The 26082-nt window shown below is 42.8% G+C and overlaps 1 protein-coding gene across 1 annotated transcript in view; it reads right to left on the reverse strand.

Annotated features, from left to right (window-relative positions):
• Positions 1–740: 740 nt before the first annotated feature.
• Positions 741–26082, reverse strand: part of si:dkey-156n14.3 (zinc finger protein ZXDC) — a 29831-nt gene continuing 4489 nt past the window's right edge. Inside the window, exons 2-10 of the mRNA XM_059649697.1 lie at positions 25134–25286; positions 24564–24642; positions 23840–23970; positions 22629–22799; positions 20513–21183; positions 17386–17470; positions 13228–13397; positions 6166–6267; positions 741–2586 (exon numbers count right to left, since the gene is read on the reverse strand). Coding sequence (XP_059505680.1) covers positions 2503–2586; positions 6166–6267; positions 13228–13397; positions 17386–17470; positions 20513–21183; positions 22629–22799; positions 23840–23970; positions 24564–24642; positions 25134–25286 — 1646 coding nt within the window. The 3' untranslated portion in view covers positions 741–2502. The remainder of the gene's footprint in view (positions 2587–6165; positions 6268–13227; positions 13398–17385; positions 17471–20512; positions 21184–22628; positions 22800–23839; positions 23971–24563; positions 24643–25133; positions 25287–26082) is intronic.

A 26082-nucleotide genomic window follows, 5' to 3' on the forward strand; every position in this document is an offset into this window, starting at 1 on the left:
CAGGATTGCCTGGAGTATGAACCTCCTCAACTGCGAAAAATGACTGAAGTTATTCTACAGGCCTACCATTCTTTATTTCCATTTGTTAAATTATCTACAGCTGCTTTTAAAGGGCCCAAATTACCTTCTTCTTTGAGAAAAAAAAACTTTGTTGTTGTGTTAATCATGATAACCCATGCAAGTTTTAGATTATTTTAACAACCTTCCTATGCTGTAGATTGATTCTCCTCCAGGCCACAGAATCCACACCGTTCTTTGCAGTTCAGCATAAACTTTCCTCAACTGATCATCTTTAGTTTCCCTCAATCACACTTGTAACCAATTTAATTTGTGTGCCACCATTTATTTAAAGTTAGCACCACCAAACTCTAGGAGCTTAGTAACTGTAACAAACTTTCTCTTTATCTAACATTGATCAGAATGTGATCAGATTTGACAAACTTTTCTCCACTGTCAGACCAAGTCTTAGTGGTTGGATTTGCAACAATGAGCTTATTTTCTGTTGTTTAATTAAAAACTGAAATATAATTCTTAAATTGCATTACTTTGGACGAGCCTCAAATATACTGAACGGAACACTCCACCTAATCAATGGATCAATAAGTAGATAACTACCTGAGAGAAAAAGCAGGGAATAATTAAAATATGGCACTGAAACTTTAAAAATCCGTATCTTATTTTGCAATAAAATGTTTCACTAAAAACAGCTAAACTGCCAATGAAGGGCCAATAACTGGAGCCAAGAGTCAAAATTCTATTTATTTTTAATATAAATCTGCTGCCTTGCATGTGATGGGGCCACATTGCTTCAACCTTTAAATGCAGACAAACATATTGTAGGAAGTTCTGTTAATTTTCAAAATCTTAAGCATTAACCAGACCATTAGGGATTAAGGAGTTTTAACAATTGCAGTTGTACACAGAACATACACTGTCTGTAACAGAGTTACACGAGTAGGAACCTGGATCATTGAAGTAGGAAGCGGGGAGGTGTTTCCACTCCCCCTCCCAAAAGTTTAATTGTAAAGTTAGAAGTCGTCTGAATCCATTTCTATCTTCACTGAGATTTAACGTTCAGTAAAAGCACAAACCGTTAAAAACTAATTCCCCCCCCCTCCAATTTCACTGCCCCAACACAGTGTGTAATTTATGAAAAGGCAGTAGAAATGAGTGCAAATTCAACCATTTCTGCTCTCTCAAAATCTCCTCTCAACAAATATTCTTTAGAAATGTACAAAAGAATAAATAAATATACATACTGTACAATATAAAAACATTTAAAATATACATATTTAAACTTCAGTTAAGGAGACGAGGTTTGTGAGGATTGAGCTGCCACAGCAAAATGTTTGCTTTCCCTGACAAACTGTCCGAAGAACACAGTATGTTTGTAGACTCACTCACCCATCCAGGACACGGACTTTAGTCACACTCCATAGACTCACTCAACCAGGAGACAGACTTTAGACACATTCACTAGTCACCAATCCAAGACATGGACTTTAGACACACTCCCTACTCTCATGCATCCAGGAGACGAACATTAGACACACTTCCTAGACTCTCACCCAGAAGAAGATGCAGACATTTTTGCACAACCCATTCTCAGTCAACCTCGGGATTCCAGATATCTCACTGACTTCTTGCCATTTCCACTTTAAAACAGATGCAGGATTCCTTCTAAGTGAATCCCAGATGACGCTCAACAAATTCTCATTTTCAAAATCTCTGCAGTGAAACTAAAGAACAAGGCTCTGTATACTGTGCACACCGTGCTACAGTAATGTCATTTAGAGATCCGACAGCTCAGCCTGGAACAGCAGTAATCAGATAGCACCAGCAAGTTTTATTGAGATGCTATATTCTATCCCAAGCTGAACCCTGGCCACCCTCTGTTAAGGCAATGTAGAGGAAATGTAAAAATTCAATGCACAAGTCTCAATTAGAGACCACAGTTAAACCTTGTTACCTTCACAGCCACACCTGTAGAACCCATCCATGTTTGATAAAGGAGAGAATTTGTATTTAGATGAGGGGCAGTAATGATTTGCAGACCCTCTCTCTCTCTCTCCACCTGAGGGAAGTGATTTCAAATTATACAGCCCTCTTAAAATTAGAATTGCAGCCTTTTCCCATAAAGGTGTCTTTGTAAAACAGGAAGCTTTAACCCAGAGTCATTCAATGTGCCAGTCTTTTCCTTGTTCCTCCAGCAGATATTCTCCATACCAACAATTCCAAAGGTTGTAAAATTTGAGGTTTATATTTTAGTTAGCTCCCAGATTCTGGGTGTGGAGCCGCAGCCTGTGATCTTGAGGAAATTGCACTTGTATCACTGCAGTCAAACCCATTATGTCCGATTGAGCAATTTGCAACATCAAACAACCCGACACACTCCAAATCCACAACGTGAACCAGCCAGTTCCTGAGCCATGCCTGACTCTGTAGAAAGTGCAAATTTTATCAGCTAGAATGGAACCAGTGTGTCATTTTGTCTAAGCTTTATCACTCCAAGTCCTGAAGGTTTATAGTGCTGCCAGTAAACTGGGAACTGCTAGCACTGTCATCTTCAGCTGACGGATGAGGTTCCTGCAAGTACCGAGCAAAGCATCAGTTACTGACAATAATACTATACCTGTACCTGTACATTTATATAAAACACCGTACTGAACATGTTAGATTGCTTTAAAAATAAAACAAAAGAACTGTGGATGCTGTAAATCAGGAGCATAAACAAAGTTGCTGGAAAAGCTCAGCAAGTCTGGTAGCAGCTGTGAAGCAAAAATCAGAGTTAACATTTTGGGTCCAGTGACCCTTCCTTAGAACATTAACTCTGATCTTTTTTTTCTTCACAGATGCTACCAGATCTGCTAAACATTTCCAACAACTTTGTTTATGTTTAGACCTTCTGCAGCCACAATAAAAAGCAGAGGTCCATCACCACAAACATCTTGAAAGTTATGACGGGGTTGAATCAGAGGAACATAAAGGAAATGTCTCTACGCTTAACGAGTTGAAAATAAGGGATCATAAATAGAAGATAGTCAATAAATAATTTTAAATTGTTTAATATAATAAATCCAAGATGGAATACAGTACCTACTTCTTTGCCTAAAGACTGGAACTCACTCTAACAGTGCAGTCAAAATGAATAGCACTGATATATTTGAGGAGGCTAGATGAGGTGGAAAGGAATAAAGGATATACTGGGAGTGTGCGAAGAACATAACACATGCAGGATAAATAGCTGCCATTTCTGCCACCTCCTGCAGAAAGCTACCACTTGATCTACATTCCCATTTCCTCCCCTGCCAGCCTCTGGGACACTCCGCTCCAGACCTCCTCCATTCTCAACAACTCCGAAGCAACTCCCCATGCAACCGCAGAAGGTGCAACACCTGCCAGTTTACTTCCTTCCTCCTCACTATCCAAGCCCCCAGACACACCTTCCAGGTATGGCAGCGATTTACCTGCACTTCACTCAATCTAATCTACTGTATTCACTGGATGTGAGTTTGCTCGCTGAGCTGGAAGGTTACTTTTCAGACGTTTCGTCACCATTCTAGATAACATCATCAGTGAGCCTCCGACGAAGCGCTGGTGTTATGTCCCGCTTTCTATTTATCTGGTTAGGTTTCCTTGGGTTGGTGATGTCATTTCCTGCATTGGTGATGTCATTTCCTGTTCTTTTTCTCAGGGGGTGGTAGATGGGCTCCAAATCAATGTGTTTGTTGATGGAGTTCCGGTTGGAATGCCATGCTTCTAGGAATTCTGTTTTTAAACACACATTGGACAAACTGGCAGAAAGCTAGCCACCAGGATACATGAACATCAACTAGCCACAAAACGACATGACCCACTATCACTCGTATCCTTACATACAGATAAGGAAGGACACCACTTTGATTAGGACAACACATCCATCCTAGGACAAACCAAACAGAGACACGCACGAGAATTCCTAGAAACATGGCATTTCAACCGGAACTCCATCAACAAACACACTGGCTCCAAATCAATCTACCATCCCCTGAGAAAAAGAACAGGAAATGACATCACCAACCCAAGGAAACCTAACCAGATAAATAGAAAGCGGGACATAACACCAGCGCTTCGTCGGAGGCTCACTGATGATGTTACCTAGAATGGTGACGAAACGTCTAAGAACTAACCTTCCAGCTCAGCGAGCAAACTCACATCCAGAACCTCAACCTGAGCTACAAATCTTCTCAAAACTCACCTGTATTCACTGCTCATAATGTGGTCTCCTCTAAGCTCGGAAGACAAAACACAGACTGAGTGACCACTCTGCAGGCCACTTACGTCATGTCCGTAAGAAGACCCTGAGCTTCCATCTGCCTGCCACTTTAACACACTGCCCTGTCACCTGGCCAACATCTGTCTCAAGTTTGTTGCAGTGCTCTAGAGAAGATCAGCACCTCAGTTTTTACTTCGGGAACCCGCAGCCTTTGGGACTCCTACTGAGTTCAATAATTTTTTCCATGTCCTTGACCAATCTCCACATTCCAGACTCTGTCATCACATGGGTTGTTACCACAACCATCCCATTGTCAGCCACTAATGGTCCCCATTAGAAGCTACTGATTCTCTTAGGCTGGCCTTTACTCATTCCCTTGTTTGTCCAACTGTTTTTCCCTCTTTCTGGGTTTTGTCTCCAACCATCATTTACTCCTCACCCACCCCCCTCCAAAACTCACCTTCAGCATATATCCAAACTTTTCCTAGCTATCATTAGTTCTGAAGAGGGTCACAGGACCCAAAATATTAACTCTACTTTCTCTTCTCAGATGCAGCCAGACCTGGTGAGCCTATCCAGCAATTTCTGGTTTAGTTTGATTCTGAAATTCCTCCTGATATAACCCAGCAAGTCATTCAGCTACACCAAACAGGAATAAAACACAACAGACCATACATGACAAAAGCATAGTTATAGAGTATCGACCCTGCAAATTCCTCTTCCCTTCACGGAGAAGGTTCCATAAACACCCCACCTTCAAACGTGGGTGAGTCCAGCACAACAGAGCAATGACAAAGGATCTGCAACAGTTACATCCAGAGGTACCAAGTAGGTGATCCTTTGCAGCTTCCACCTGAGCACCTCCCCCACCATTAGAAATTTCAGTGTTTAATCAATCTGATTCACATCATGGGACACCAAGGAAGAGCTCAATGTACTGAATACATTAACAACTCTGGACCCTGACACTATCTGGCTGCAGTGTAGAAGGGTTGTACTGTACAACCAGTCAAGTTATCACAGTATACATACAAACACTAGCAGCACTAACAAAATTCTCTGTTCTTAAGAATAAATGAACCGATGGAAGGAAGCGAAAACAGAGAGTTTTGCTGGATGATCAGCCATGATTACAATGAACAACACGGCTGGCTCAAGGGGCCAATTGGCCTACTCCTGCTCCTATTTTCTATATTTCAATCTAATGCAGAAAATTGCCCAGCTATGTCCTTTTAATTAAAAAAAGAACAGTCTAACCAATTACTACCTCGCCATTCATACTCCCTGCTTGGATTCTACAAGGGACAGTCAGCTCATTACAGTCTTGGTTGAAACAAACCAAAACACAGCAGCTGAATTCCAGAGGTGAGGAGCAGTCGGCATCAAGGCACCATTTGACAGAGTGTGACGTTAGGGTGCCCTTACAAACTACAGTCAATGAGAACTGGGAGGAAATGAAGCATTGCCTGGTGATTTAAGCAGTGATGGACTTCTAATGCTAGAGCAATAGGGGCCAAAATCAAGTCCAGTAATAAAGGCTGGATCACCGTGTAATCTTGTTGCGAGTCTTGAAGCTACTTTAAAAGATATGAAAGGATCCAACAACAAACAGCTTTAGATTAAATATGAATAAAGACAACCTGTTTTAGAATCAGACATTACAACCCACTTGGGCATTTAGCCTGCTGGGCCTTTTTGCCGCTTTGTAATGACTACTGGATTGGTTCACTCCTCCGCGCTTTCTACTTGGCTGTACAAATTCTTCCTCTTTGAGTATTCATTCAATTCCTTTGGAATGATAATCTTGAATATGTTCATTTTAAGCACTATGTCTCCCCATTAACCTCTTTGTTATAAAGGAGTGCAATCCAAGAGATTTTAAAAAAACTAATATCTCTGCAGGGTAGTACCTGTAGGATATTAACAGGAAGATCAACAGTGAGCTGTGAATGCGATGCTGTAGACTGCGCTGAGAGCTGGAAAGCCAGGTCCCCATCACCTGATGGATCATCCTAAAACAAAACATTTAATAGCATAAATAAATCAGAAGATACAAACCAATGGAATGTGGCCATTCAGCCCATTCATCAAAACAATCCCTTCAATTAACAACTTCTGAAACGATTGCAGTGTTTTTGTCTGTATAATTGTAAACGGGGAATCTCAGCAACAGTTCTAGATTTCCCCATCCTCAATTCAAAATGATGTCCCACTGTTAAATAAACGTTCACTGAAACCAACAGCAACTCTTCAGGTAAAATCACACAAGATTCCTGTTGCCATCAGACTTAACAAATCAAACAGTATATCCCTCTGGATATAAGTTTGCTCGCTGAGCTGGAAGGTTAGTTTTCAGACGTTTCGTCACCATTCTAGGTAACATCATCAGTGAGCCTCCGGTGAAGCAGATACCGACACTTACCAACAGGTGGCGATAGACCCGACCCCACAGCCTTACTCAAAAAACTTCAAAAATCTGGAGAATTAAACAAGAGCGACTTCCAAAAAATGAAACCAGATGGATCCAACACACCACGCGTCTACGGACTACCAAAAATTCACAAACCAGGAGCCCCCCTCAGGCCCATAGTGTCGCTACCTGGAACAGCAACCTACAGATTAGCCAAGGAACTACACCAAAGACTAAAACACCTAGTAGAAGACTCACGCCACTCCATTCGCTCCATCCAAGAATTCCTGAACACCAAAGACACCAAGATAGAAGAAGATGAAATAATGGTCTCCTTTGACGTAACAGCCCTGTTCACATCCATCAACATCAACCTGGCCAAACAAACACTGACTACACTATTAGAAGAATCGAAGACACATACACCAGACACCCCCAACCTCATCAGCAAGGACAGCATCATCAAGCTAGTGGACCTATGCCTCACCACCCACTTCACTTTCAATAACAAAACCTACAGACAAACCAACGGTACACCCATGGGATCCCCGATATCAGGGTTCTTAGCAGAGGCAGTAATGCAGAAGGCTTCGGAGGCCCACTGATGTTACCTAGAATGGTGATGAAACGTCTGAAAACTAACCTTCCAGCTCAGCGAGCAAACTCACATCCAGAAACTCAACCTGAGCTACAAATCTTCTCAAAACTCGCTAGTATATCCCTCATTCTGTGTCCTTCTGGCTGATCCGATGACATTTTATTCGATACTCTCTCGTAACCTTTCATATGGTTGCAATCTTCCACTCCATCTTCCTTGCTATTGTCTATTCCAAAAATACAGCTCCCATTTGAAAAGCTTCTCTTCATTGCTACCTGTCCATGGTTCAAGAATCCTGTTAACACAACTGGTGCAAATAAGTTCAAAATTTTCAACTAAAGCACCGAACCTCACAACTGAAATCAGTCATTACCCAAAAACAATCCAAAGCAATAGCATCAAGAGAAGCACCTGAAACATTCAATGGAGATCCCGCTCCCACAGCGAGAAAGCTTCCAAAAAGCCCATTAAAAATCTGTCATAGACATGAGCCTAGCTACCCTGAGCCCATCATATTAAGAAGTTATCGTACTGTAACAATATTAGAACATAGAACATAGAACATTAAACATTACAGCACAGTACAGGCCCTTCGGCCCTCGATGTTGTGCCGACCTGTCATACCGATCTGAAGCCTACCTAACCTACACTATTCCATGTACGTCCATACGCTTATCCAATGACGACTTAAATGTACCTAAAGTTGGCAAATCTACTACCGTTGCAGGCAAAGCGTTCCATTCCCTTACTACTCTCTGAGTAAAGAAACTACCTCTGACATCTGTCCTATATCTTTCACCCCTCAATTTAAAGCTATGCCCCCTCGTGCTCGCCGTCACCATTCTAGGAAAAAGGCTCTCCCTGTCCACCCTATCTAACCCTCTGATTATTTTATATGTCTCAATTAAGTCACCTCTCAACCTTCTTCTAACGAAAACAACCTCAAGTCCTTCAGCCTTTCCTTGTAAGACCTTCCCTCCATACCAGGCAACATCCTAGTAAATCTCCTCTGCACCCTTTCCAAAGCTTCCACATCCTTCTTATAATGCGGTGACCAGAACTGTACGCAATACTCCAAGTGTGGCCGCACCAGAGTTTTGTACAGCTGCAGCATAACCTCTTGGTTCTGGAACTCGATCCCTCTATTAATAAAAGCTAAAACACTGGTGTGCCTTCTTAACAGCCTTGTCAACCTGGGTGGTAATTTGCAAGGATCTGTGTACATGGACACTGAAATGGCACTCGGCAAAATTAAAACAGGAACAAATTCAATAGAGAAATTGTCATTAGTCTTCCCCATTTGTTGTCAGACAGCTGCTGCAAGGGAGGTGTTATGTTGGAGGAAATACAATGTCAAGGGGATCCATCCAGCTATTTTTGTTTGCCAACTGGCAAGGATTGTGCATTATGGGTAAACTATAACAAGTGAAGGTTGGATTTCGGTCGGAATGCACTCAAAATGTTTCCGAAGCCCACATCAGCTAATGTTAAACAGGCCTGGATGCCTGCCTAAATTGTCTGTCAAAACAATGTCAAACATACACACCACTGAATACATATAATACCAGCTTCAACATACCTGGATTTCAATTAAGCGCTAAATGCAGTATACGACAATATACTGTATAGCAAGCATCTGCTTCATAGTGAATATTTCCCAAATTCATTTTGAGTGAAAGATATGTTTTCCAGTGTTTACTCTGAAGTAATGCAAATCCTTTTTCTGTGGTGGACATGACCGGTGTCTAATGTATGATGCTGCAGTTATAGTGATTCAACAGTCGTTCTTTATTGTGTATATCTAAATGGTGAGTGTCTGTGGCTTAACTGTGAGCTTAAGAACATGTGCTGCAGTGAATGCATCCCTGCCTTTGACCCAGAAGGGTTACGTTTGAATTCCACTGTGGGAGTGAAGGGCCAGAGAATGTGTGTTCATAATGTGGCCAAACAAGTTGCCGATCAACTTGCAAAAATCTTCCCAACGTAACTGTGGCAGGTGGTGAGAGTCTCCTGGTCAGCCAAAATTGTGCGATATCGGTGAATGCAAATGTATCCCCATATTAAAAGACTCTCAGTCGAAACTCTTGCCATGGCTGTGCTCCATAGCAAAGTGCTGTTCTTGCCTGGGGGTCTGTTGCAGGTGAGTGTGCAACATAGCTTGGCCTGACCCTGACACACTTAGGTAATTCACTCTGAGGCATGTAGCATTCCTACTAATAAGCTGCAGAGATCACCCACATGACACCGACTAGGAATTAATTCTACATCTTCTAGGATAACATTGCTCAGTATGGACATTGCACCACCAATAAACCAGCAGTAAGTCACATATTCAAACTTGGAAAAGAAATTCAGATAAAATACCGCAAAAAGAAATACTATAAGCAATTGCTTATAGAGAAGGGAAATGGATTAACACCTAATGTGAGGAATGTCAAGGCAGGCTGCAAGGCACACCTGAAGAGGCTTATTCAGAATTTAAACTAATTTGTTCCTCAGATCTCATTACTATAAAGCTGGCAAGCTGCATGTCCTAATAACTTAGCTGGCTTGTCAGGTCCAGAGCATGACTGGCCACCTTGGGAGCTGGAAGGTGGCCATCAGGTAACTTCTGTAGAGGTGGAGAGTGGGGCTGGAATGAAGTGCGGTGTGGTTGCATACTAACAGGACAGTGGGGAAACAGGAGATAGCACAGTATTATTAATATAATTGCTGTTGTTTTGGAGCTAAGAGAGACCTGCTTCTTCCACAAGAAATAAGTTAAGTAATTTTTACATATCTCCAATGGCAACCTTCAGAGAATCTTGTCAAAATTGTTGGTTATGTAGGACATTAGAGAGCTTGAAAATCTAGTTGATATAACTTATGATTTGGATCCTTAAACAGAGACCATCAATAACAGTTCCAATTGCTCTTCAGCTGCCAAAAATGATGCCTGCAACTTCTGAATTTCTTCTGTGATACCATGGGTGTCAATGTGTTTCAAGCCCAGTGCATGCATGTTGTAATAAAAGTGAACTCTGCAACTTTTACCTCACAGCTGAGAAATGGAAAAATCAAAGTCTAATTTTGAGCCCTAATATTCTCAAAATTATTTGTTGAATTTTTTTGATTCACCTTTGGAACATTCTTGATTGTATCACAGGGTCCGCTACTGATTTTACACTGTGGCTTCATGTCGCAATGGAATCAAGTGGAAGTTTTTTTCATTAAGAGTATTATAGATTGTAAACTATAAACAATTGAAACCAAACTTCTTTTGAAGAAAACCGAGGGAGATTAGAAATTATTTAAAGCAATTTCAGCTGATTCAGATTTTTGTTATATATTAAATTAGGAAAGGCTAACAGAATTTTCAACTTTACTGCTGCCTTATAAAAATGGTCAAACTAATGCTAATTAATTCTGGAGACACGTTCTGACACTTCACTCAGTCTCTCTGGAGGCATAGGCATTCCTTGAATCAGTCTAAGACTGGATCATGTCAGACCATAGTATTGCAGGACACTGGACAGACCACGTCTGGAATACTGTGCACCTTATCTAAGGATGGGCGTAAATGCACTTGAAACAGTTCAATTACTAGACTAATGGAATATATAGTTTGTCTTACAGGGAAAGGTTAGACAGGCTAGGATTGTATCTGCTGGAGTTTAGAAGAGTAACAGGCAACTTAATTGAAATTCTCCACCCCCCAACCAGCCCCTGATGTTGAACCAGTTGCCGAGACCCTCTGTTCGTTCAACATTTCCTTGTCCTTTTGCTGACAAACAATTCACACAGCAGTCAAATTTCCCCTCTCCTTCATAAATATCTCACCGACCTCCTATAAAAAAATCTTTAACACCTTTAGCCCTCAAAAGCTTCTGCCCAGCCATCAATCTAATCTTGGATCCTCAACACATCTCCCAACAGCTCCCTTGTATTTCTATACCTGTCGCACCCACATTCAAACTCCCTCCGTCCAATTTCTATCCAATCTAATTACTCAATTAAGGCAGAATTATTCTGATGAACATCTGGGTGCATGAAAACATACAAAGATGCTAGTGCCACTTGATCTGGAACATTTGTGTTACTTGCTGTACCTGAAGATCCTGCTACTTTGCAGTGTTCTATGATCTCTCTTCTAGGCTAGACCAGCATTTACTGCCTACCCCTAACTGCCCAGAGGGACAATTGACAAAGGTAATCTTAACTCCAAACTGTTATCTGCCATGGTGGGATTTGAACCCAGGTCTTCAGAACATTACCTGGGTCTCTGGATAAATAGGCTAAATGATAATACCATGAGGCCATCACCTTCCCACAGAATGTCTTTTGAAATATACTCATCTGCTTGGCTTCCACAACTTTCGGGACAACAGAATTCGAAAGTTACACAACCTCTCCAGTGGTGACTAATTGTCCCCTAATCCTGAGGTTGCACCTTGTTCTAAATTTCTCATCAGAAGAAATAGGCAATGTTTAACTTGTTAGGCACCTTCAGAATCATGCATCTTTCAATATCATCAGTTAGTTGTTTAAACTCCAGAGAATGTAATACCAATTTAGACAACCTCTTATCACAGAACGCGATTCATTCCAACAATCAATGCAGGGAATCTTTACTGGGCCACTCCCAAGACAGCTTTACCATCCATATAAATGTAGACCGTATCATAAGACATAGGAGCAGAAGTGGCCATCATCCTGCACAGCCATTTAATGATATCATGGTTGATTTGACAATTCTTAACTCTACTTTCCTACCTTTCCCCATAACCCTTAATTCCCTTCCTAATTGAAAATCCACCTATCTCAGCCTTGAATTTACTAACGATCCAGACTCGACAGATCTCTGTGACGAAGAATTCTACAGATTTATTATCTTCTGACAGAAGAAATTCCTCCAAATATTTGTCCTAACTGAGTGACCTCCCCACTCTGGGATTGTCCCCCTTGGTTCCAGAGCCTCCCACAATGCTAAAAAAAATTACGCCTACCCTGTCGAAACTTCTAGGAATCTTGAGCTTTTTGATAAGGTCTGCTCTCATTCTTCTGAACTCCAATGAGTACACGTCCAACCTACTAACCACACTTCATAAAACAACCTCTCCACACCAGTATCAATTTAGTGAACCTCCTGTGGACAGCCTGAAATACTAGTATAGCTTACCATAGATAAGGGGACCAAAACTATTCACAATATTCTCAGTTCATTCTAACTAATGCCTTATACAGTTTTAGCAAGGTTTAGCTATTTTTATATTCCATTCCCTTTGAAATAAAAGCCAGCATTCTATCTGCCTTCTCAATTTCCTGAACTTGTACATTAGCTTTTTGTGATTTTTGCACGAGGTGGCGCTGGAACTTTCCAAAGTCTTTCTCCATTTAACTAATATTCAACTTCTCCATTCTTCCTGCCAAACTGCATTACCCCACATTATATCATTTTTGTCCACTTGCTTACCACGTTTATCCCTCTGCAGACTCCATGTCATTCTCACTATTTGCTGTACCACCGTGTTTTTTTTGCGCAATCCACAAATTTAGTAATAGTACATTCATTTTCCTTATCCAGCTTACTAATGTACATTGTAAATAATTACAGCCCCCACTATAATCTCTGTGGGATTCCACTAGTTACTGGCAGCCATCCTGAAAACGCTCCCGTTTAGGCCCAAAACTTCAGCTTTCCTGCTCGGCCTGCTGTGTTCATCCAGCTCCAAACCTTGTTATCCCCTTTATTCTAACTTTTTTTTCATCAACCCTATACGATTGTGGCAAGACTTCCTCACACTTCTATTTAAATCCCTCTGCAATAAAGCTCAGCATGAAATTTTAACCACAACCATTATACGTTTACTTAAGAATTCCAAAAACCGAGACTTACATAAAATAGTCCCATAGCTTGGTCCAAAGACCTAAGTATTCCATTGTTCTCTGCTGCATTTCATACTTTCAACAACTGAGAAATCCTACCTGCAATAGCTGGGTCTGGACGTAGGGTGCTCCTGTAGTTGGGTCACGGATAGTCAGGCCACCAGCAGGCATTATAACGTTACCAAATCGACTGTTCTGGCTCACAGCAGCAGATGGAGTGGACTGTCCCCTGTTGGTTTTTTTACTTTGTACAGCACCATTGGCATTCTCTTAAAATGAGTGAAGGAAGAAATTGGTGAATTAGCACCCGGAAAGCAGGGAAGCTGGTGGATGGAGGAGCAGCAGACGACGGGAAGGAGGAAATAGCCAACTGCACTCTCCTCACAGAGTTTTACAGTATGCATCCCTCACATCTCTTGACACATGTTTCCAATCAAAAAGTGCTCTGAACTCTGGAATTCCATCTTGGGAGAGCTACATTTCCTTCTTTTGATTAAGACATCATTTAGAACCTATTTCTTTGATGAAGTTTTTGATCACTGTCATGGTATCTCTTTAAAAAACCAAAAGAACTGCAGATGCTGTAAATCAAAAGGCGTTGCTGGAAAAGCTCAGCAGATTTGGCAGCATCCGCGGAGACAAATTAGAGTTAATGTTTCAGGTCTGTTGACCCTCTTTCTTTACGTTCATAGCTCGTGGAATCAGGCCCTTCGGCCCAACAAGTCCACATCGACCCTTGGAGCATCCTACCCAGGCCTGTCCACCTATAACCCACCAAAGCCACACACCCCTGAACACTACAGGCAATTTAACATGGCCAATCCACCTAGCCTGCACATCTTTGGACTGCGGGTGGAAACCAGAGCACCCGGAGGAAACCCACAGACACAGGAAGAATATGCAAACTCCACAAAGACAGACAGTCACCAGAGGGTGGAATCGAACCTGGGTCCCTGGCGCTGTGCTAACCACTGAGCCACCGTGCTGCCCATTAATCAGTGAATTTTCAAATTTTATTCGTAGGACGTAGGCTTCGCTGGCCGTGCCAGCAATTAATGCCTGTCCCTAGCTGCCTTTAAAAGGTGGTGGTGAGCTGCTTTCTTGAACCACTGAGGTCTACAGTATTTATATGGCTTGTTCAGTTCAGTTTCTGGTCAACATTAACCCCTAGGAGGCTGATAGTGGAGGATTCAAAGATGGCAATGCCACTGAACATGAAGGGTGACAGTTACATTCTGTCTTTTCAGAGATGGCCATTACCTGGCATGCATTGCTAACGTTATTTGCCATCCACCATTCCAAGCCCAAATATCGTATGGGGTTTGCTGCATTTGAACGTGGACGATTTCAGTTTCTGAGGAGTTGCAAATGGTGCTAAACGTCTTACATCCTAGTGAACATCCCTACTTCTGACCTTTGATGAAGCAGCTGAAAATGGTGAAGATGGCTGGGCCTAAGACACTACCCTGAGCATCACCACAGACATGTCCTGGAGCTGAGATGCTGACCCACAACAACCATAATCATCTTCCTATGCGCCAGGTATGATTCCAACCAGCAGAGAGATCCTGCACCGCACCACAACATCCTTCCACCCCACAATCACAATTTTCATTGATTCCTCGATAAGACTCTAAGATACAGGAGAAGAAATAAGCTGTTGGACAACAAATCAGCTCCACCATTCGATTATAGGAAAATGGTCTTGAGTAACCTATTGGCTATCTTATCCCCGTAATCACTGTTTCCCTTACTAAGCAAGAATCCATCTGTTTCTGTCCTAAATATTCTCAATGATTTGGCCTCTATAGCCCTCTCTAACAATGAGTTGCACCCTCTGGATGAAGAAATTTCTCCTCATCTCAGTTCCAAAGGGTCATACTTTCATTCTGAAGCTACACCTTTTAGACCAAGTTTCTCCTACTAATGAAAACATGTTCTCCACATCCAACCTATCTAGGCCTCTCAGTATTCTGTAAATTTTAATGCGATACCCCCCATCCCTCTAAACTCCATCAAGGACAGACCCAGAGTCCTCAACCACTCATCATATGACAAGCCCTGCATCCCTAGGATTATTCTTATAAACCTCATCTAGACCCCCTCCAATGTCAGCATATTCTTCCTTAGATATGGAGCCGAAAACTGCTCACAATATCATAAATGTGGTCTGACCAGAGCCTTATACAGCCTCAATAGAACATGTCTGATCTTGTATTCTAAGCACCTCATAACTAATGCTAACATTGCGGTTATCTACCTACCTGCCAAGTGAACCTCCACGTCACCCTTAGGAAATCCCAAGTCCCTTTGTCCTTCAGGTTTCCGAAGCCTTTCCCCATTTAGAAAAGTGTCTACGCCTCTACTCTTCCTACCAGAGTGTATACCTGCACACTTTCCCACATTGTATTCCATCTGCCAATGCTTTACCCACTGTCCTACCCTGTTCTCAGTCCTTCTACAGTCTTCCTGCTTCCTCAACACTATCTGTCCCTCCACTCATCTTTGTGTCACTTGCAAACTTAGTAACGGTGCCCCAGTTCCTTTGTCCAGATCGCTAATGTATAATGTGAATAGTTATGGTTCCAATACTGACCCTTATGGAACGTCATTAGTCACTGGGTGCCATACTGAAAAAGCCCCTTCTATTCCCACTCTCTGCCTGTCAGCCACGCCATGCCAGTTGCTTGCCCCGAACACAGTGGGCTTTTACCTTACTTAGTAGTGTGTTGTGCAGCGCCTTGTCAAAAGCCTTTTGGAAATCATGTCTACTGGCTCCCCTTTGTCTAATTTGCTTGTTACCTCCTCAAAGAATTCTAACAGACTTGTCATGCATGACCTCCCCTTGATGAATCCACACTGACAACACTATTTTACCATGCACTTCCCTGCACCCTGCAGTCTCATCCTTAAGAACAGACCCTAAAATCTTACCAACGACAGAGGTCAGGCTCACTGGCCCATAATTTCCTGTCTTCTTCACCACCCCCTCTGCTCACCTCTCAAATAGGGCCGTTATATTAGTTATTTTCCAGCTATCGGTGACCCTTCCTGGCTCCATCAATTTCTGAAAGATCATCACCATGCCTCCACAATCTCCTCAGCTGTCTCCTTTAGAGCTGTGGGGTGTAGTCCATCTAACGCCATACTCGGTCAAACGCAGTCACTTTCAGCTCACCCCGGAGTTCGGCTCTTTGCACACGTTCGGATCAAAACCGCAATGAGGTCAGCAACTAAATAGCCTCAGCAGAACCCAAAGCATCCTGGGATGCTTCATTACATTATGACAATTAAGTAATACAACATTGTGTGTTAAAATAACCCATGTCTGAGTAGCCAAGACCTTTTCTGTAGGGTGGGGGGGGGGGTGGGGGGGGGGGGTCCAAATCTGGAGGACATAGGATTAAGGTGAGAGAGGGAAAGATTTAAAAAGGACACAAGGAGTAATTTTTCATGCAGTGGTTGGTGCATGTATGCATTGAGCTGCCAGAGAAAGTGGTGGAGGCTGGTACAATTACAACATTTACAAGATACCTGGATGGGTACATAAATACAAAGGGTTTGAGGGGGATGTGGGTCAAATGCTGGCTCTAATGTCTGTGGAAGTTGGGGGTGCTGGGAAAAGAGAGTTCTCTCGTGTACCCATGTCAATATTTATCAGTCACTCCAGATCATTGAATGTCATGTTGTGCGCATTGCTGTCTTATGTGGTTTTGCCTTGCTTAAACTGGCTGCCGCATTTCATACATGATAATAACAATCACAAAAGCACTACTTAATTAAGTCTTTCCTTGGTAAACGTGAGTCACTTCATGCAGTTGGTTAACTTACAGTGCAAACAGCACTTCTAATAACACCTTGCTACCAAGCAACGGGTGTGGGGCTCAGGGACATAACAATGGTGATGGCGGTCTTGAGGACAGGGAAAGAAGGAGAAACAATAACATAAAGCTGCAAACAATCACAGAAAATATGGATAACAAAGTATAGAGCTGGACACAGCAAGGCCAAGCAGCAGAGGTACAGTAAGGCTGACGTTTCCAGCCTAGACCCTTCTTCAGAAACTTCTAAAGGAGGGTGTACGGCCGAAACATCAGCTTTCCTGCTCCTCTGATGCTGCTTGGCCTGCTGTGTTCATCCAGCTCTACACCTTGTTATCTCAGATTCTCCAGCATCTGCAGTTCCTACTATCTCAGCAGACATGGAATTGGAGACACAGAAAACATCTCGCAGTTAGTTTTGAAGGACAGTTCTTACCGATGCTGCCTCCAGCTCCTTTCTGTTTCTTCTTCTTAGCGAGCTGTATAGCCCTGTAATCTGTCCGAGCTGATCCCCCACTTTCCTACGTAACATTTTAAACATTAACAAATTGAAAGCAAACAGGGCAAAATGTGCAGGCAGTCTTAATAAACACTCAATGCAAGCAAAGATAAATGTTGTACTGAAAAACAGTTTCTGATACTATTGTCCCATAATTTCAGAATTGTTTAATTTTCTATGTCTATTCTGCTACTCTTGCATGCAAGTCCTAACAGCGTGAGTTCAAACTCCACTGCAGACACAAAGCATAGGAACAGTGGAAGGTTATTTATCTTGAAGCCTGTTCTTCCATTCAGTGAGACTTTAGCTGATTTATGACATAGCATCATATGTAGCCCTTATTCCTAAAAAGCTTTGGTTAACAAGAAAACACAATCTGTCAATCTCAGCTTCAAAGCATTAGTTGCCAGGACTGGAGGGCTTGAGCTGCAGGGGGAGGTTGAATGGGGTGGGGCTTTGTTCCCTGGAGTGTCAGAGATCTGGTTGGGGGGGTGGGAGCCTTATACAGTTTTATAAAGTCATGAGGAGCATGGGTTGAGTGAATGGCCATGGTCACCTTCCTGTGTGTCTGTGTGGGCGTGGGTGTGTGGTCCAAAACTAGAGGGCACAGGGTTAGGGTGAGAGGGAGAAGCTTCCAAAAAAAAGGACCCAAGGGTGGTATGTGTATGAAAAGTGGTGGGGGCTGGTACAATTAACATTTAAAAGGATCCTGGATGAGTACATGAATAGAATCGATTGGATACAGGCCAAATGTTGGCAAATGGGATAACATCAGATTGGGATTTTTGATTGGCATGCATGAGTTGGACTGAAGTGTCTATTTCTATGTTCAATGACTCTAATTGCCTTGTGAAGAGAGCTCCAAATTTACTCAAATAAACTTTCCAGGCTACTGGGATAACACAGGGAATGGGATTGATTGGATTTCTCCGCAACAAGCTATCCTGTACACAACGAGTTGAATGGCCACCTTGCATCTTGCAATTAATGGCTTGATGTTACTTTGCTTTTCCCTCTTGTGCATTTACTATTTTCTGTATACATGTGAAACTCTGGTCGCCACCTGTCTTTAACTTGAAAGAGTTTTAGAGCTTGAGAAGATTTGTAGCTCAGGTTGCGGATGAGGTTGTAGACATGCTCGCCGAGCTGGTGTGTTTGATTGCAGACGTTTCGTCGCCCTGCTAGGTAACATCGTCAATGCGTCTCCGGTGAACTGTTGGTGTTCTGTCCTGCTTGTTATTCATATGCCTCACTTTGCTGGGGTGATCGGTCTTACTTCCAGTTCTGTTCCTCAGTGGTTTGTATATCGGGTTCAGTTCAATGTGTTTATCAAAAACTTTAAATACCTACTGACACAACACCCTTAAACTGGCCCACAGATGGGAGACAAGTACCATCCATCTGAGCGTAACCTGCGAACAACTATACTTCCCACATGAATGCCTCTGAAAACAGATACTACCACAAAGCTTAAAACATAAACCACCTATCAACAATCCACAGGCATGGAGGACAGCTGCACAGAATGGCTGCAGAATGATAAGGGTTACAATTAACAATGCCCACAACTGCCTGCACAAATACATGCAGGAAATTGTGCGCCAAAAATCTCTGTACTGCAAACGCAACCAAGAATAGACAACCACACAGGAACAAGCCATCACTACACAACAAAATAATAGCCCTACAAGACAAATTATCCAAGCTCACTCACAACAACAACACAGAAACATGAATCAAGAGCATCTCAGACTGACCACTTACAGACACTGAGAAGACCAACCTAGTCAATGGGCTGAAGTATAAATAGAGAAACCCAAAGAACCGACTTCCAGTGCAGCCAGGAATCGACACTGAAAAGCAACGAACTTGAAGAAATACAACAGACTATCAGATAGATGACAGTCTCATCACTGAGCAGAAAAGTAAGTGGAACACATTCAACACATAAGAGAAGAAAGCCCTGGATACACTCAAGAAAGACAGAAACATTGTAATCCTACCAGCAGACAAAGGACAAATGACAGTAATCCTTAATAGAGCTCAATATATTGAGAAAGCCAATGCAATACTGGCAGGTACCTACACCTACTAACAGATGGCGATAGACCCAACACCACGGTAAGGTAATCGGATCACAACAACCTTGAAGAAATTGCACAGCTTGGGAGACATCAGCAAGACTGATTACCAAAAAATGAAGCCAGAGGGATCCAACACGCCCTGCTTCTACAGTCACCCTAAGGTACCCACTGTCTCACTACCATGCACACCAACATATAGATTAGTCAAAGAACTACAATGAAAACAGAAATATTTAGTTGACAACATTACCCACTCCACCCACTCCTCTCAATTCATCAACATCAAGGCCAAGCAGAATAGAGGAGGATGAGATAATGGTATCCCTTAGATGTAACAGCACTATTTACATCCACAAACAATGACCTAGTCAAAGAGATTACTGCCACACTGCTGGGAAAAATCAGGAAGGCAGACACCCCATGACCCTGACAGCATCAACAAGGACAGGCCCAGTGACCCTTCCTTGGAACAGGTTCTGAGGAAGGGTCAACAGACCTGAAACATTAACTTTGATTTATTCTTCACAAATGCCGCCAGGCCTACTGAGCTTTTCCAGCAACTTCTGTTTTTGTTCAACACTAGTGAACCAGATGGGTTTTCTGACAACGATTCATGTCATCATTAGACTCTGGTTCCAGATTTCTTACTGAGTCTAAATTCGACTATCTGCCATGGAGGGATTTGAACCTGGAAAATTACCTAGATCTCTGGATTAACGGTCAACGGTCGTCTCCCCCATTATGGAGTTAAGCCACATGATCTCACTGAATGGTGGAACAGGCTCAAGGCCTGCTCCTGTTCCTACTTTAATTAAGCCTGAAGGTATATGCATAATTTTAAAAGACCGAAGCATGCCATTCAGCCCAACTAAATTTCACTGCACCTATTCTCCACATGAACCTCTACCCACCCTTAGTCAATCACACCCCATCAGCACAGGTTCTAAATGATCATGGTCTGTAACATTACCGACACTTACCAAAAAGGGACAGCAAGACACCATGTTTAACTCTAATTCTTTCTGTGTGCCGAAGTTGCCGGTCGTAGGGTTTAAACTCGAGAACACAAACTGAGTGACCACCTTGCCTGTCTCTTGCTGGCTCATCATATCAGACACACTCAGCATGTGCCGTTCCACTTTAGTTGGAGTTAATAATTCCGGGACGTGGCTGGCCCCTAGGCTGCTGGAAGGAGTCAGGGCTCCACTGGATGACAGGCCTTGCAGGTCCTGACAGCTTCCTGCAGACCTCATTGACAGGGAGCTCAGGGACCCCAGGCCCTCCGTGCTGACTGGCTGGACACCTTCCAAATTCAAGCTGTTTGTCTGCAAAACACCAGTAGTGAGGCCCAGAGCGTTGTCTATGGTATGTGACATGTCTGCAGTGGCTACAATAAGAGGGTCTGAGGACTGCGCCATGGCACTGCTGTTAACAGAAACCGCTCCTCCGAGACTGGATCCCACAGATGCGGCATCGATTGTCAGGATTCCAGAGCTCACTAGTGACACATCTGGCGAGATGCTGACCGGATTGACTGGGGCAGTGGTGAAGAGTGAGGCAATGTCCATGTTGCTGAGGTCACCTTGGCTCGGACTGGTCAGCTCACTGCTTGGGGTCAAGGAGCCCGTCATTTCCAACTGAGAGAATAAATCTGAAACAGAAACATCTGGTAAATCTGTCAATTCAGTGCGGACCTTATCAATTCTATTTAAAACCAAAGAATCAAAGCAAGGAAGGAGGCCCTTCAGCCCATTGTAACCTTGCTATCCATTCATCCCACCCCTCCTGTTCTTTCCCCAAAGCCCAACAAATATTTCCTTTCTAACTTTTTGTCCAATGCATCCTAGAGTTACAACTGACTCCACTTCTATCACTATCTAGGCAGCAACTTCCAGATTTTCACTATGTCAGAATAATATTTCATTTCATAGGAAGCCCTGGTTCTTTGCTAAATACCTATGATCTGCTGAAGCCAGTTTTCCAGCAAATCAAACAACTAACACATTAGGGAGCACTTTAAACAAGACAATGTGTGTAATGACGCAGTGCCAAGGCTACTTCTGAGTGCTACTTTCTAGGCAACATCGACAGATGTAGATAATGAAATGTGAGGCTGGATGAACACAGCAGGCCAAGCAGCATCTCAGGAGTACAAAAGCTGACGTTTCGGGCCTAGACCCTTCATCAGAGAGGGGGATGGGGTGAGGGTTCTGGAATAAATAGGGAGAGAGGGGGAGGCGGACCGAAGATGGAGAGAAAAGAAGATAGGTGGAGAGGAGAGTATAGGTGGGGAGGTAGGGAGGGGATAGGTCAGTCCAGGGAAGACGGACAGGTCAAGGAGGTGGGATGAGGTTAGTAGGTAGGAGATGGAGGTGCGGCTTGGGGTGGGAGGAAGGGATGGGTGAGAGGAAGAACAGGTTAGGGAGGCAGAGACAGGTTGGACTGGTTTTGGGATGCAGTGGTTGGAGGGGAAGAGCTGGGCTGGTTGTGTGGTGCAGTGGGGGGAGGGGAAAAACTGGGCTGGTTTTGGGGTGCGGATCTGCCAATGTGTTATACTGCATCCACTGTACCTGGTGTGGCTACCTCTACATTGGGGAAACCAAGCGGAGGCTTGGGGACCGCTTTGCAGAACACCTCCGCTCGGTTCGCAATAAACAACTGCACCTCCCAGTCGCAAACCATTTCCACTCCTCCTCCCATTCTTTAGAATGTGCTCGAGATACTGCTGGGCCTGCTGTGTTCATCCAGCCTCACATTTCATTATCTTGGATTCTCCAGCATCTGCAGTTCCCATTATCACATCAACAGATGTAGCCCTAGCTGTCCACACTCTGAACACTCAGGACAGCCATCGAAACAACTTCAAGATCCTTCCCTCAGGGCCAAAAACTGACGAGATTGCTTCTTGTAGGATCCAAAGGAGTAGAAGCCCCATCCCTCTACAGTTCTTCAAAATCATCAGATTTTAACAGGTGTGAATTAGGATAGCCATTGAAACAGGCCAGCAAGAGGGTACAATTCCCAGAATCACGCCAAGTGGCCAATGGTTATCAAGTATTATGGAAATTTAAAGCAGAGGTGTAGAGACGTCCCTACCAGAGCTAATATTGTGCTGCTTCATCATGTGGGTCTTGATACTGTGCTTAGAATTGAAGAGTTTGCTGCAGTTGGACAGAGGGCAGCGTGTTTTCACCTTTTCTGCATCTTCTAGATGTTTCTTGGAGTGGATGTACAGGCTGCTACGTGCTGAGAATCGAGCTTCACAACCTGAGCATAGAAGTAATTTACATTATGCAAAGACCATCAACCTGAGAACAGATCCCACAATTCCAATACTTTAATATGAGCATTTTTTTTAAAAAAAGCACAAACGGCACAGGAACAAGTGATTCATATGATTATACACTACACAAGTGTCTCCAAAATCCTCTGCATATTGCCTTATCCTTCTATTCCTCACTCCTGCTTATCCAGCTTCTCCTTAAATGTATCAACATGGTACACCTCAACCACAGCCTGTATCAGAGAGTGCCACATCCTCCCCACCCTCTGGATTACACAGATAGGTATAACCTTTAGTGCTGACACTATTCTTGTTTTCACTTCTCCCATGACTCACCACTTTTGCAATCTGACTCTAGTGGTTAGTTTTTATAAAGATATTACTTCCAAAATGCGTATATGCCAGAGGGGAGGTGGGGACATTAATGGATCATACATTTGTTGTGCTACAAAGGTGATTCAAATCCATTAATACAACTAGAGCTTGAAATCTAAAAATTTGAAATAAAACTGGGTGAATACCAGATGACAAACAACATTTATAAAGCTCTTTTCACAATACTTACTTTGAAGTCCAGTTACTTAGGAAATGTACAAGCTATCATGAGTCAGCTGTGGTGGAGCAAATAGCAGTCTCATCCCAATGTGAACACTAAGCTGTAGTCCAAGTCAAGCTTCAAGCCCAAAACCTACCAAGGGAGTGTGCAGCGTTAAAGATGTTGTTGTTTAAATGAAATGTTAAATTGAGTCCCTTCTCTGCCCCCTCACATAGATATAAAAGATTTCCCCTGTGCATGCAGGAGAATTCCTTCCTCTAAGTCCTGGCCAATATTCAGCTCAACAGTTGCACCCATCCAAGCAGGTGGAGGGGATTCCATCACACACCTGTTTGAAAACTTGCTTCCACACTAACAAGACCACTGGATATCTTTTCTAAGGTTTTCAAGCACTTGTTTGCTCTTTTCATTCCAAGGGACTTCAATAAAGTACAGCTCCTAATTCCAGTCAGACTAGCTCAGACCTACCTTCCACAGGACAAACAAATGGCCTGGTCCCAAGATGAGTGATGCTGTGACCCTTCAGATGCTCCGCCCTCGTGAATGATTTTCCACAGCCATCCACAGGACAGACAAACCTCCGGTCATCTTCATGGGTTCTTGAGGCAAAAACAAAAACTACAGAGCTCAGCAATTTGTGATATCAGACAATGAGATGACTGCACTTGGTGCAGGTGATTTTGAGACCTTTGTGGAATTCCTAAGGTCACACACAGGAAAAGGTTAAAAGAGAAAGTGGGAAGTAACAAATGCTGCTAGCCAACACTGGGCTAGCAGGAGGCCTGCTTGCCAACAATTACATCAGAGTTAATCCGAATAACATTTTATAACGCTGTCAAAGGAGTAAGAGAAAACTAAGAAAGGTGAGCAGTTTCGGCTTGAGATGCTGTGCATGAAATGAGAGATTTAGATCATAAAAGCAAGATTCATTCAATTTATCATGTGCCAGTTGCAGGTGAGTGTGAGTATTTAAGAACTGGGAGTTCTCCATGGTTTCTTGGCCAAATTCAATAAAATAGACTATCTGGCTTTAATGTTGCTGTCTGTGGGTACTTCGTACGTGCAAATTGGAGGCTTTGCAATTGTAGTATTATGGTATTAAATTTCAATTTAAAAATTCAGCTTTCGCACCCAGTCTGATGTAAACAAATGCCCTCCAAAAACTGACACCTTTTTGGGCTTTTATTTTTACCTTTTGTGTCGTAGTAATTTTGACATGCAGGTGAATGACCAGCCACAGCCATCGAAGTCACATATGAAGGGCCTTTCACCTGCATAAGAAAGATCGTTCTTTTAAATGTCTGTGGTGCCATTTATTTCAGTTGAGCTAAGAAATTTTACAGCATTCCAGCACAGCTAAAACATAACACCCAGCAGAAATGATACAACACTGGGAAAGCACTGTCAAAGCATTCTCTAAATGCATCAAACCTATAACGTTTAGAAATCGTATGCATTTTTTCTGTGATCACAGGAACAAGAACAGCTTGTTCAAAACAGGATTCAGTAGGGCAGGTTTCCTCAAATTGAAAAAAAACTGTATAAGTGGTGGCCACACAAGGAATTGAGCTCTGATGCTTTCAGTTACTGAAAGCAGGAATTGTTTTGACAGGAAATAAACAGCAATCCTTACAGGTGAACAGCCAGTTCAAAACAGTCCTGTCAGCAACAGTTACCCATCATGTGTTCCCCTGAGGAGCCTTGATGAAGAGTACAGTAAGTCAAAAGCTGAACGAGACTGCTCCACAAGTTACCATCGTACCCGTGTGGCTTCTCAGGTGTATCTTCAAGCGACAGGCTTTGTCATAACGCTTGTCACAGCCTGGGAAAGAACAGGTGAAGTGCTCTTGATCTCGGAAGTGGGAACGGTTGTGAGAACCAAGGGCACTGATGGTGATGAATGTCTTCTCACAACCTGCAACAGAGAATGGGTTTTGCCAAGTTCAGAATAAAACACATACACCATGTCTTCCTCATCAGACCACTAGCCCACATTTGTAGTGAAAAACTAGAAGTATTTATTTGAATTTTGCAGTCAAACTATATCCACACAATGGCAATACAATCAGACATACATGCCTGGGAGCCATCAGAGCACCATTTATGGGTAGCTGGTCACAGCTAATCATCGTAATTTTTGTCTCATTCTCTCTTCTTTTAGGACACTCTTTATAACCTATTATTTTAAACAAGCTCCATTTAAAATCATACTCCCTTAAGTGCCATGGAACAATTGTCAGGTTAAAGGCAATCCATAAACACATGGCTCATTGAAAAATTAGTCTATTTCAAGTCACCAATTAAGCAGGCCTACTGCTTTCTTAACATTTTACATAAAGGGGCTGAATGGCCTCAAATAATTCAAATTTGGAAAACACTAAGTGGGTCATTCAGCATCTCCAATGAGACACAAGGAGTTAGTGCTCCAGGTTGATGATTTATTCCAACAAAGGGTTATTGAGTTGAAATGTTAACTGTTTCCCTCTCCACAGATGCTGTCAGGCCTGCACTGTATTTCCAGCATGTATAAAACTTGTTTTTGTGCTTTCTGGGGTGTATTTCTTGCAATTAATAGCAACACAGTTGCAGGCTACTCAACTCAACTGGTTCATGCTGCTGTTTATATTCACATGAACCTCCTCCCACTACTCCATGATAATTTCCCATGCATTTCTACTTTCTGCGTTCATCCAACTTCACCTTCATCATGT

Source organism: Stegostoma tigrinum, chromosome 11 (genome assembly GCF_030684315.1).
Source record: "Stegostoma tigrinum isolate sSteTig4 chromosome 11, sSteTig4.hap1, whole genome shotgun sequence".
In the NCBI taxonomy this organism is placed as follows: Eukaryota; Metazoa; Chordata; class Chondrichthyes; order Orectolobiformes; family Stegostomatidae; genus Stegostoma; species Stegostoma tigrinum.